Source organism: Cyprinodon variegatus, unplaced genomic scaffold (genome assembly GCF_000732505.1).
Source record: "Cyprinodon variegatus isolate N-32 unplaced genomic scaffold, C_variegatus-1.0 Scaffold582, whole genome shotgun sequence".
In the NCBI taxonomy this organism is placed as follows: Eukaryota; Metazoa; Chordata; class Actinopteri; order Cyprinodontiformes; family Cyprinodontidae; genus Cyprinodon; species Cyprinodon variegatus.
In genome coordinates, this window is record NW_015151035.1 from 38,675 (window position 1) to 48,978 (window position 10,304).

Sequence of the window (10,304 nt, forward strand, 5' to 3'; positions counted from 1 at the left end):
CTACTTTTATTTGGCTGAACTGAGGGGGGAAATGGCTTTTTGGGTGTTAAAGATTACAGACCACTGTGTTATCCCTTTATAGGGCAAGTTACCATATTTGATCACTTGCATACCCCTTACAAATGGAGTCCCCCCCCCCCCGTGTCCATCAGTGAGGTCTAGAAGCGAAAGATCTATATCTAGCCATTCAGCAAAGATACTGCTGTAAATTAAGTGGTAAAAAAAAGTCAACAAGTCAAGTAAAAAGGCAAAAAGCGAATTGTAAGTTTAAAAGTAAAGTTAAAAAGTTAATAAGCCTAGATGACAATTATATTAGGTTTATAAACTAAAAAAAAGTAAGTGCTAGTATAAGTATTAATGCCTCTAAGGTTATGTTGGATCAAAAAATTTGCTTTTTTTTGTGTTTTTCATGAATTTCCTATAAGAAGTTATTTTTCTTAATATATCCGGGCAAGTTGGTCTTTCTTGTTATTAGATCATTTTTTTCCATCAAAATATCAATTTTTTTTAATGTTTCAAAGGTAATAAGGTATTTTCCTGGATTCCAATAACACTATTGGCTTGAAATTTTGATTTTCAAAGTATTTCACTGAGTGCCCTATAAAGGGTTATATTAATGCAGTAGCAATCTATCCATGACCAGTAGAGAGTACTTCTCAAATTATGGTTAATTAACAAAATAAGATAACTTTGAAAACCAATTAGAGTTGATACACTATTTCAAATTATCCTAATGCGTGCTTCTTATCAAGGAGCATCAATTGCCTGTTTCCCCGTGATAGTGATTTGATTAAACCAACACGCCAACGTTTCTATAATAATTGTCTAACAGAATTTAATTCCTGAAAGTCATTCCGGTCCACACTCCACACCAGTAGATGGCGGAATGCGTCTATTTGTTGTTGGCCAACCGTGACATTTTTTTTAAGAAGAAGAAGAAGAATGTTTGTTTCTACTTCCGGGTTAAGCGAATGCTGCAGGAGCAATGACATTGTATCAAACATTTGATAACTCTGGCAGTCGTGTGGTTTCCACGTTGTTAAAGTACATGCTTTGAGGAGCCAATAAGTGTTCGGCCGTGTTGTAAACATGTCTTCTAGTCCGCCAGGGTTTACGGAGGAGCAGCAGCGCCGAACAGCGCAGGTAAACACATTTAAACCAGGCAGTTAGCCTGTTAGCTAACCTTAGCTGGGGTTGACTTTGGACATAAACAGCCTCCTCTACACGCGTGTTTTTAATCCCATCAGTCTCGGGTCGGCTGCTGCAGTCTGCTGATAATATCTGGAACAGGTCGACAAGAAAACCAAATAATTTCAGATTACCTAACTGTAGGGTTTTACCCTTGTGTAAAGTGTCCTGGAAAGAGTTAACGTACTATTAAATATTTAAGATCAAGTACTTCTAAATAAATTACTTAACCTTACACTAAATATGATGTAAAGCTGGAGTTGTTTCCTATATTTAGCATTTTCTTGAATTTTCTTCCAGAAAAGGTCAGATCAGTCATCCATCTGTTTCCTTTGTCGGTGTTCTAACCCTCCCTAAAACGATAAGCAACAAATAAATGTGCAACAAATTTATTATGTTCTCATCTAACAATTTACTATTTATTGAGTATTATAATTTAGTGAGGAATCATTCAGTTTTGCACCAATTTTAAAGTGACGGAAAGGGTTTGCAGCTAGAACAACAGACTAAACTAACTCTTAATGCATCTTTATTAAAAGGTGATTGTAACAGGATACAACCTAAAGGGGAAGAGTTTAAAATATAATCAATTAAACATTAATGATTTTAAGTGACATGTCTTATTTAAGCTAAACCAACACTTTAAGGCATTCTCTTTTACTTTCATCTAAGAAATAAGCATATTTTTATTCATTTGTGCATGTTTCTATGTTTCATAAAAACATAAAGCTGCACAGAATCATGCAACTGAAAGAAAATTAATGTGGTCTCAACAGTTTTCTTGCAATTGAATCTGAAAAGTGGGACTTGTATAAAGAGACTCTATGTGAAATATTATCTGTTGTTTGCTTTTTTTAAACACACATTTAGCTTCATAAAAACTGCAAATTATGGTTACCCCACACATTATGTTTTGTGTAACTGAGTTTTTGGTTAATCCGTAAAACTTTTGTGATCTACACACACTGTCAGTAGATCCTCCCACCTGGATTGTGGGTTTCTGCAGCTGTGCTATCATAGGGCTGCTTCTCTGATTAATCCTCCCCTTACTAGGCCATGTTTAGGTTTGCATTTGTACCTAACTCCTTCCACCTTTGAATGCTGAAATAAACTCTGCATGAGATTTTTTTTAATATAAGAAAAGAAACAAATGTATTGATTTATGGAGAGATGAATTAGTTAAAGCTCTAATTAATTATCTCTAATTACACATTTATGCTACAAGCAGCAGTCTCCTTTGGGAGTAGACTACATCCCCACAGAGGAGGAGAAGAGAGTGTTGAGAGAGTGCAACCATGAGAGCTTCTTGTATAGATGTAAGTTGAAACAAAGAAAATCTAAATCTTTCAGGTGTTCATCTTCTTCAAAACAAAGTGAACATTTGTATATTTGCCTTTCTTCATAGCGGTGCCCTTCTCTGTGGTCAGCATGGCGATAACTCAAGCCCTAGTTGCCAGAGGTAAATTGGATCTCAAATCAGCTGCCTTTAAACGTTAGTTTTATTTCTCTTGAATGTAATTCTGACACTGATCTGTGGACCTCTGTAGGGACTCTGTCTCCATCTCCCAGGTTTGGATCTTTACCTAAAGTTGCCTGTAAGTTACTGTCTCCTAAATATGAGGTATTATCCCCACATGCTGCGTGCAATTGAGACAAAAATGTAGCTGAATATAGATAATATATTTGGCATTCTCTCAAAAATGAGATTTTATCTTTAAAAGGTTTCTGACTATGTTTCATCTTCCAGTTGCTGGCTTCTGTGGCTACCTGGCAGGCAAACTGTCATACATGAAAACATGCCAGGAAAAGTTCAAGAGGCTGGAGAACTCTCCTCTGGGAGAGATCCTGAGGCAGAGGGCGGGGATGCCTCAGCATTAGTGAGTATAGGACAGAAGGTGACCTCACTTAATACTGTCATCAGCCACTCATCATCCGTTTGCTTTTCCTTGCAGCTCCGGCGGTGCTCAGTCAGAGCTTAGCGACCCAAACAACCCCTCGTTTGACACCATGTTCCAGCCTGCTGAGTCACCAGGCGCAGCTTCCAGCCAGACCAGAGATCAAGGATTCAGCCCTGACTCTCCTGTGCAAATGGGCAGAGCAGATGACTACAGTTCTCCAGGTACACATCAGCGACCGCACTGCTCAGCTTTATTTTATAGCAAAGTTACAGCACGGGCTGGGTGACTTACATAGAGTATAGTAACTCAAAATAAAAGTCAGGTTTTTACACATTTATAATTAGAACCTTTTTTAAATTAATAATATTTTCTTTTAATGCAGTTATTCAAATTTTTTCACAAAGTTGATGTGACAGGGACAGAACAACACATTACATTAGACTTGCAACTGATACCACGTTTATTGGTCATCTAACTAATAGCTAATTAGCAGACCAGTTCCCTTAGACAAAACAAATACAAACTGTAAGATACAAACTTAAAGTTTTGCAAACATGGTTATAATATTCAGAAGTTTGAGTAGATTTAAGCCTTCTTTATCTGTTTTATGTCTGTAATGCTGCGTTCACACCGGACGCAGCAGGCGCGACAGAAGCAGCGAGTTTACATGCAAAGTCAATGGTTGACGCGCTTCAAGGCGCAGCAAAAGGTCCCGCGGCACGTTTTGAGCAGCAGGTGCAGCGCGTCTGAGCAGTTAAAGCAGATGCTTAAACGCGCCGCAAACGCGCTGCTGCTCGAGATGGAAAAATTGAAATTTTGCTGCTCGAGGCGCCGCGTCAACCAATCAGAGAAGCTGATCTGGGAGCCGGCAGGGAGACGGACACATCGCTGATAACACAGAGCGCTATCATCACTCCTCTGAAGCAGTTTATTGAGGCATAAATTAACTTAAAATGCAGAAATCTGCCGGCAGAATATGTTCGCTTTTATTATCCTGCTGCCTGCAGTTTGGATTATTTAGATGAAATACACCTACCAGCTGCCGCGGTGAACCGCGAGGAGGCGACCCGGCCAGAGGCTGCTGATGAAGGGATTCCTACTGTGGGCGCACCGCCGGTATGTGGGGGTCTGAGCAGCTCCGACAGAAATAATATTAGAAGGCAGGATGATAATATGGATGAACTGACTGCACTGATTAAGTTTTCAGGTGGACTTTCTAACCTAAAAACATACTTTATTCCCACTGATCACAGCAAATATAGCTGCAAGGCAAAGAAAGGATAGTGAAGCTCCGCCCAACGCGCGTCAGACACACTTTTGCACCGCGCAGCCAGAGCAGCAAAGCTGCTTCAGCCGCGCGTCAGAACTAACTGGTACAAGCAGCAAAAATAAAGCAGCAGATGCGATTTTGCTGCGTCCGGTGTCAACGTAGCATAAGGGTTTTTAATTGGGCAGCTATTGTACTCCATATATGAGGCCGTCTTACTCTGAGCTCTTTCCAATGTGGTTCTAGATTTGGCTGGTCTGCATAGACCACTGGCAGCACCTCTGCTAGCGACACCTCAGGTGCTATGTTTGTATAAGGAGTAAAGTTTTACATACAATTAGACTGTTTTTTAAGAAAAAATATTTTTATAAAATTATCCAAACTAATTAAATTATGCTTTTCTTGAAATATGCAGGAGAATGATTGTATGTGCTTTTGCTCCAACACTTTTAAAGCTTGTTTATTGGGAGAAACTACACTTTCCATTGCTGAAAATATAGTTTAGCAGTATTTATGGATGGACAGAATCTTATCAGGTGGATATGATTTCACATAGTCCCGGTAGCTTTTATTGTCTAATGTGCATCAGATCTTTGGTTTAATCCAAAACTACTCCTAAATATCTGTAATTTTTTTACTATGAATTGGTTCATGATTAATTTGACCGTCGAAGTTTTCTGAAGATTTTATGGGAGTTAAAAAAGTACTTTTAAACATTTTGGAGAAATTTAAAGACAGATGATCATCTTGGAGCCACTGAGAAACGCCAATCATTTGTCTGTTCAGCAGCTCTGCTCATTTAGTTTAAATGTCTGTTCAACCTTGTACATTTATTGCTTATTTTGATATACAGTCTTATTTAAAAATTGGATACCAACTATATTCTGTTGTATTTTTTAGGTAAACATGCTAGTTGCAAAGAACATTTTCCCTTTCTCCACTTCTGGTAATTTTGGAGTCTAACCGCCTCCAGTAGAACTGGGAGATTGCTGCTCATCACATGTGCTGCTTATAACTGCAGCTTAAAACTTTATTTCCTCAAAGAATAACAAGCAGCACTAGGGATAGGCATATGATACTAGAACATTAAAAATAAATATGGTAGTGATCTGCCACTGCACAGAAACCACAGTTTGGTTTGGAGGCAATCTAAGCTATTGATCAACTGCATTAATTATTTTTTCTTAAACCACTTTTTCTGTGGCAAATATGAAGTTTAAACTTTAAATGGCATAAAACACATTAATGAACATGCCACAGAGGGTGTTATGTTACATTGAGTAAAGAAAAAAAGTGTTTTGGTGGAAAGATTATATCTATATATTTGTAATATGTATAAATCTATGATATTTATTACCGATACCAACAATTATATTTACATTTAAGCTGATATTTAACTTATGTTTTGTTTCAGTTGGAGATGGGACTCGAATTAAAATTGATATTTAAACTTTTAAACAATACATTTTTTTAAACTGAGTTAATTACATGCCATGTAATTATTTAATCGGAATTAATCACATTTTAATCCAAATCCAAAATAAGCAACCTTTTCAATTAAAAGGCAATCCTTGCTCCTTAATTACTGAATGAAGTGCCCAGCAACAGGTGGAACAAAGCAAGCGTTGAAACTCCTGACAATCTAGCCCTTTCTCTAGCATCTCATCAAACAGAACCTTAGACTTTTTTTTTTTTTTTTGGGAACCATAACTTTCAAAAACCTTGTTTTACACTGATACCAGCCAACACTTACCACAAACCACAGCCATTACACACTTCGTACTAAAATAGAATCCCTTCAGGTTAATTATATAGAACTAAATTATAATGATACCTACTTAAGAGCATTGTTTCAGTTCATTTCTAAGCCTGTGGATTAAATCCAGTTTCATCTGGTTTAATTCAAATTATACAGCAATGCATTCAAATTACATTCACCATTACAGGAGCCTAACCCAGATATTATCTTTGTTTCATAATGCTTTAAATATTGATCTCATTATTAATAATAATCAATTTATAACATATTAAATGCTGTGTTTCAGTTTTATTCTTTTATGCATAGTTATGGTGTAAGTCTTTTGTCTCCGTCCCCCTCAGCAAAGTCGTATTTGGAGGAAGACGATGAGCCTCGGAAGAAACCCATCCTCTATGAGGACCTGAGACTCAAAAACAGGGAGAACTATGAGGTGACAATGATTCAGAAGGCTGACACCATGCTCAAAGCGCCGGCAGAGAGGGACCCAGAGAGAGGCAAGAAACAGGGTGAGCGGCCATTGGTGAAAAGTTGAAAAAGTAAAAAGCTAAACGTTTGTTTAATTAACAATCGAACCTGATCATCTCCAATGTCACTTACATTTCAGTGAAGAAGAACATCTACGGAGACACCTGGGAGGAATGAGTCTCCATCGGATGGATCTTCTTCTCGTGCTCCAACATCCCTGATGACCATGAGGCGTTGGGCGCTCAGTCCTTTCTGCTTTTCTGACTGAGATTGTGATACATGTGACGTTGCAAGTGTGAATAAAAAAACAAAGTGATGATTGAAAATTCTGATGCGTTTTGGCTGTTTTTGTTAAATTTATGAAACGTGTGTCAGGTTATCTAGAATAAATGAATAGAAAATAATCAGTTTGACTCAAATGCGGACCAGTGATTCCGCTTTATTTCAATGTCCATCCATATGAAAAAAAATCTTCCTTTTGACACCATTTAAACTTTAATTACTTGAGCAGAGGAAATACAACTGCATTGAAAATTCTGAGTTTTCTTTTTACAAGCATCCATTCTTTTCTGACTTGAAATATCTGTTAAGTTTACAAAGCAGCTTTATCCCCAATCTGAAATATAAATCCAGCTGATCTAAGGTTTGTTAAAGAACTTTACAGTTTTAGGGCTATGGACTTATTGCTAGGCACATTAAAAGGTCCAAATTGCTCCCAGAATAAATTAAAATGCAGATGGTTCAACTATTTTGCTCTTTAGGAAATTTTTATTCCAAAAATTAAGTTGTAGAACTGGAGAACTGACTTTAATGATCTCCTTAATTCAAAATGTATTTCACTAAACTATAGTAAAGGGAGCATCATGTACTAGAGGTGCATTTAAACAGATATAAAAAAAAAAATCAAATATAATCAAATATAGTACTGTAGAAAAGTCCTGAAATTATCTAAAGACCTTTTTTCCCATTGAAATGTTAAACATCAAATCTATAATACAAATAACATGAGATAGCAAAAATGCATTCGGATGACGTAAAAATGATTCAGTTGGACTAACCACACTACATTTAGCTAGAACATCTAAGCCACTGCATTTGCTTCAGGGCTCCTGATCTATCAATGACGAATAAATTGGGAGTAAAAAATAAGTCCTGGGGCCAAAAGCAACACTGATTTAAAAAAAAAAAAAGATGTGTGTGTGTATACAGTATATATATATGTATTAATTGATTACTAAATTTGTAAATTAATATATAATCAATGATTGTTTCAGTCATACTGGATGTAAACACAGTATAGTCTGAGACGTGAATCATCTACTTGATCATAGTTGGAAGCCTTTTAAAAAAAGAAAGATTTATTACAACCAATAAACAAAAAATTAAAACGTAAATGCAACATTTATAAATGCTTATTTATTTAAAACAATGTTGTTTTTTGACAGTCCTTCCCTTTCAACACTACAGGTTAGAGCATTGATTTCCAAAGTTTGTGCTGTGGCCCCCAAATCCAGTACAGAAATTAATAGACACCAATGTTTATGAGCTCAAAATTATAAAAACTACTTTGGCTGTTGATGCTCTTTGTAATGTTATTCCACCAGTTGACTGCGGTCCCCTTCTGTGGGCCAGAAGCTAAAAAGTTTGGGAACCTCTGGGTCTGAGGTCTCATTAAGTGGTCAAATGCACAAAACAAAAACAACTACTGCTCAGGCCCATGACTATGACCGTGGTTATGGTTGCAACTGTGTCCCATACTTTGGTCTAAGAAATGTCCATGACTGTGTCCAACGTTCTGAGCTAAGAAATGTCCATGACTGTGTCCAACATTCTGAGCTGAGAAATGTCCATGATCGTGTCCAACATTCTGAGCTGAGAAATGTCCATGATTGTGTCCAACATTCTGAGCTGAGAAATGTCCATGATCGTGTCCAACATTCTGAGCTGAGAAATGTCCATGATTGTGTCCAATGTTCTGAGCTGAAACTTGTCCATGAAGACTGTGAGGTGGCTTGAAGCCGACAGAGTTTGGCCAACCTTCAAACATTGTATCTGGAGTTGCCGTGGTGGAAATGCTGGGCAGCGGTGCATAGGCTTGAACTGGGTATGATCCTGGAGTGGGATTTATTCGTGGAAGCAAAGTCTTCCTCTTCTGTGAGGATGCAGGGACAAACATGGCACCACTGATCCTCCTCAGTAACTTAAACGGCAGGATCTTCTCCAGAACGGCAGCCCTGGATTCGGATAGGTCCAGATAAGACAGCCAGCCTTTCCCGTACACCCAGCCGATTAGTATGGCGATAACATTGCAGAGCAGCACACTGTGAGGGATCAGGGCGGTGCAGATGATGAGGAGGACCCATGGAATGGCCACTGCAGGAAAACTGATCCCACAGAGGAAAGCCTTGCTCATCTTTGTGTGCAGAGTGGTCAGAGCCACACAGGCCAGGATCACTGGCAGCAGACCCTCGGTGTGCACACTGACATCCTGCAGAAGGTCTAAGAAACTATAAAACACACCAGTGAATGAGGCAAGCAGGAAGACAAGGAACAGGAAGCGGACCGTGCCAAAGCCCTTCTCAACACCGGCACAGAGAAACAGCAGAGCAGTGGAGCTCAGGAGGAGCTGAGGGAGGCTTCGGTTCTGGAAGGGATACAGAAAGAGGCGGTGGATGTGGCCCCTTTGGAAAACTGAGGCTCCGATGCTGAGGCTGTCCTGAGGAAGGCTGAGTGAAGTTTGGATGCCAAACCAAACACAGGAGCAAAGGACCACTACCAGGGTTCCACTAGAAACAGGGGGGACGAAATCCTTCAGAACACCGAAGATTTCATTAAAGTTTTTAGTTTGCATTTTGGGGAAAAAATAGAAACGAGGAACCCGGAAGTATTGCAGAGTTTTACGATAGCAGTAGTTATCTACCTTCAGACTTCCGGAACAAGAAGTAAACTTTCTCACAGTCGAAGCATCTCTTAGTGGCAAAGAGATAATATTCCGTCAGCATTAAATATCTGTTTGCAAAATAAATAAATAAGCAAGCAAAACCCACAACCCGGACACGGCAAACGTGGAGAAACCAGGAGGTTTCCTTAGCAACTTTCACAATAAAATCTCGCGAGATTTAACATCGCATATTTGCGATAAAAACAGAAGAAAAAAAGTTTGTCTATTACGGATCAGAAAGGAGCTCTAAATTAGCCCCCAAAAAAGGGAGCTCTAAATGAGTTTCTATATTCTAATATGATATATGAATATTAACCTATGATGTCTGGCTCTATTTACTTTTACATATTAAATATGTAAACACTCATTAAATATTTTTATACATTAATATATTTATGAGCCTGCAAAAAGATGAACGACACTGTAGTGGCACTTTCACATACATGAATTAAAGAAATAACCTTTTTTGATATATTTTAACAGTAATAAAGTAATAATAATGTTAAGACACATTTCAACACCTTTGGAATACAGCACCAGCAACACAACAATAATAATAACAAATTATTTTGTGCATTAAATTGTTTCAAACGATCTATCCCCCCCCCAAAAGAAACAAACAAACAAACAAAAAAAGTAAACAAAAAAACAAGGTTGTAATCAAATGTTGTACCTGATGGAAAAAATAGAAACGCTCTGGTTTTTGACAGGTTAGCTCTCGTTTAACATTAAACTACAAAATGGAATTTAAAATAAGCTGAAATAAAAGTGATTTACTCGTCTAAC

At 37.9% G+C, this 10,304-nt stretch overlaps 2 protein-coding genes across 4 annotated transcripts; one reads left to right on the forward strand and one right to left on the reverse strand.

Annotated features, from left to right (window-relative positions):
* Nucleotides 1-949: 949 nt before the first annotated feature.
* ociad1 (OCIA domain containing 1) lies at nt 950-6,893 on the forward strand. Of its 2 annotated transcripts, none has more exons than XM_015392249.1 (8): nt 950-1,143; nt 2,414-2,504; nt 2,594-2,647; nt 2,736-2,783; nt 2,936-3,065; nt 3,141-3,307; nt 6,454-6,618; nt 6,717-6,893. In XM_015392249.1, the coding sequence occupies exons 1-8, from the start codon at nt 1,090-1,092 to the stop codon at nt 6,752-6,754; spliced, it is 747 nt and encodes a 248-aa protein (XP_015247735.1). In that variant the 5' UTR covers nt 950-1,089; the 3' UTR covers nt 6,755-6,893. The 2 variants fall into 2 exon arrangements, with proteins under 2 accessions (XP_015247735.1, XP_015247736.1); XM_015392250.1 differs by having other exon boundaries at nt 2,417-2,504.
* Nucleotides 6,894-7,023: 130 nt separating this feature from the next.
* On the reverse strand, nt 7,024-9,683 carry rhbdd2 (rhomboid domain containing 2). Of its 2 annotated transcripts, XM_015392248.1 has the most exons (2): nt 8,550-9,683; nt 7,024-8,477 (listed from the first exon to the last, which is right to left on the reverse strand). In XM_015392248.1, the coding sequence occupies exons 1-2, from the start codon at nt 9,426-9,428 to the stop codon at nt 8,280-8,282; spliced, it is 1,077 nt and encodes a 358-aa protein (XP_015247734.1). In that variant the 5' UTR covers nt 9,429-9,683; the 3' UTR covers nt 7,024-8,279. The 2 variants fall into 2 exon arrangements, with proteins under 2 accessions (XP_015247734.1, XP_015247733.1); XM_015392247.1 differs by having other exon boundaries at nt 7,024-9,683.
* Nucleotides 9,684-10,304: the final 621 nt, after the last annotated feature.

Excerpts from the sequence above, each read along its gene's own strand:
- ociad1 (XM_015392249.1), top strand. The coding sequence starts at position 1,090 with ATGTCTTCTAGTCCGCCAGGGTTTACGGAGGAGCAGCAGCGCCGAACA. Across the intron at positions 2,648-2,735 it reads TCAAGCCCTAGTTGCCAGAG|GGACTCTGTCTCCATCTCCC; the intron begins GTAAATTGGATC and ends GGACCTCTGTAG. Across the intron at positions 3,308-6,453 it reads AGATGACTACAGTTCTCCAG|CAAAGTCGTATTTGGAGGAA; the intron begins GTACACATCAGC and ends CGTCCCCCTCAG.
- rhbdd2 (XM_015392247.1), bottom strand. The coding sequence starts at position 9,428 with ATGCAAACTAAAAACTTTAATGAAATCTTCGGTGTTCTGAAGGATTTC.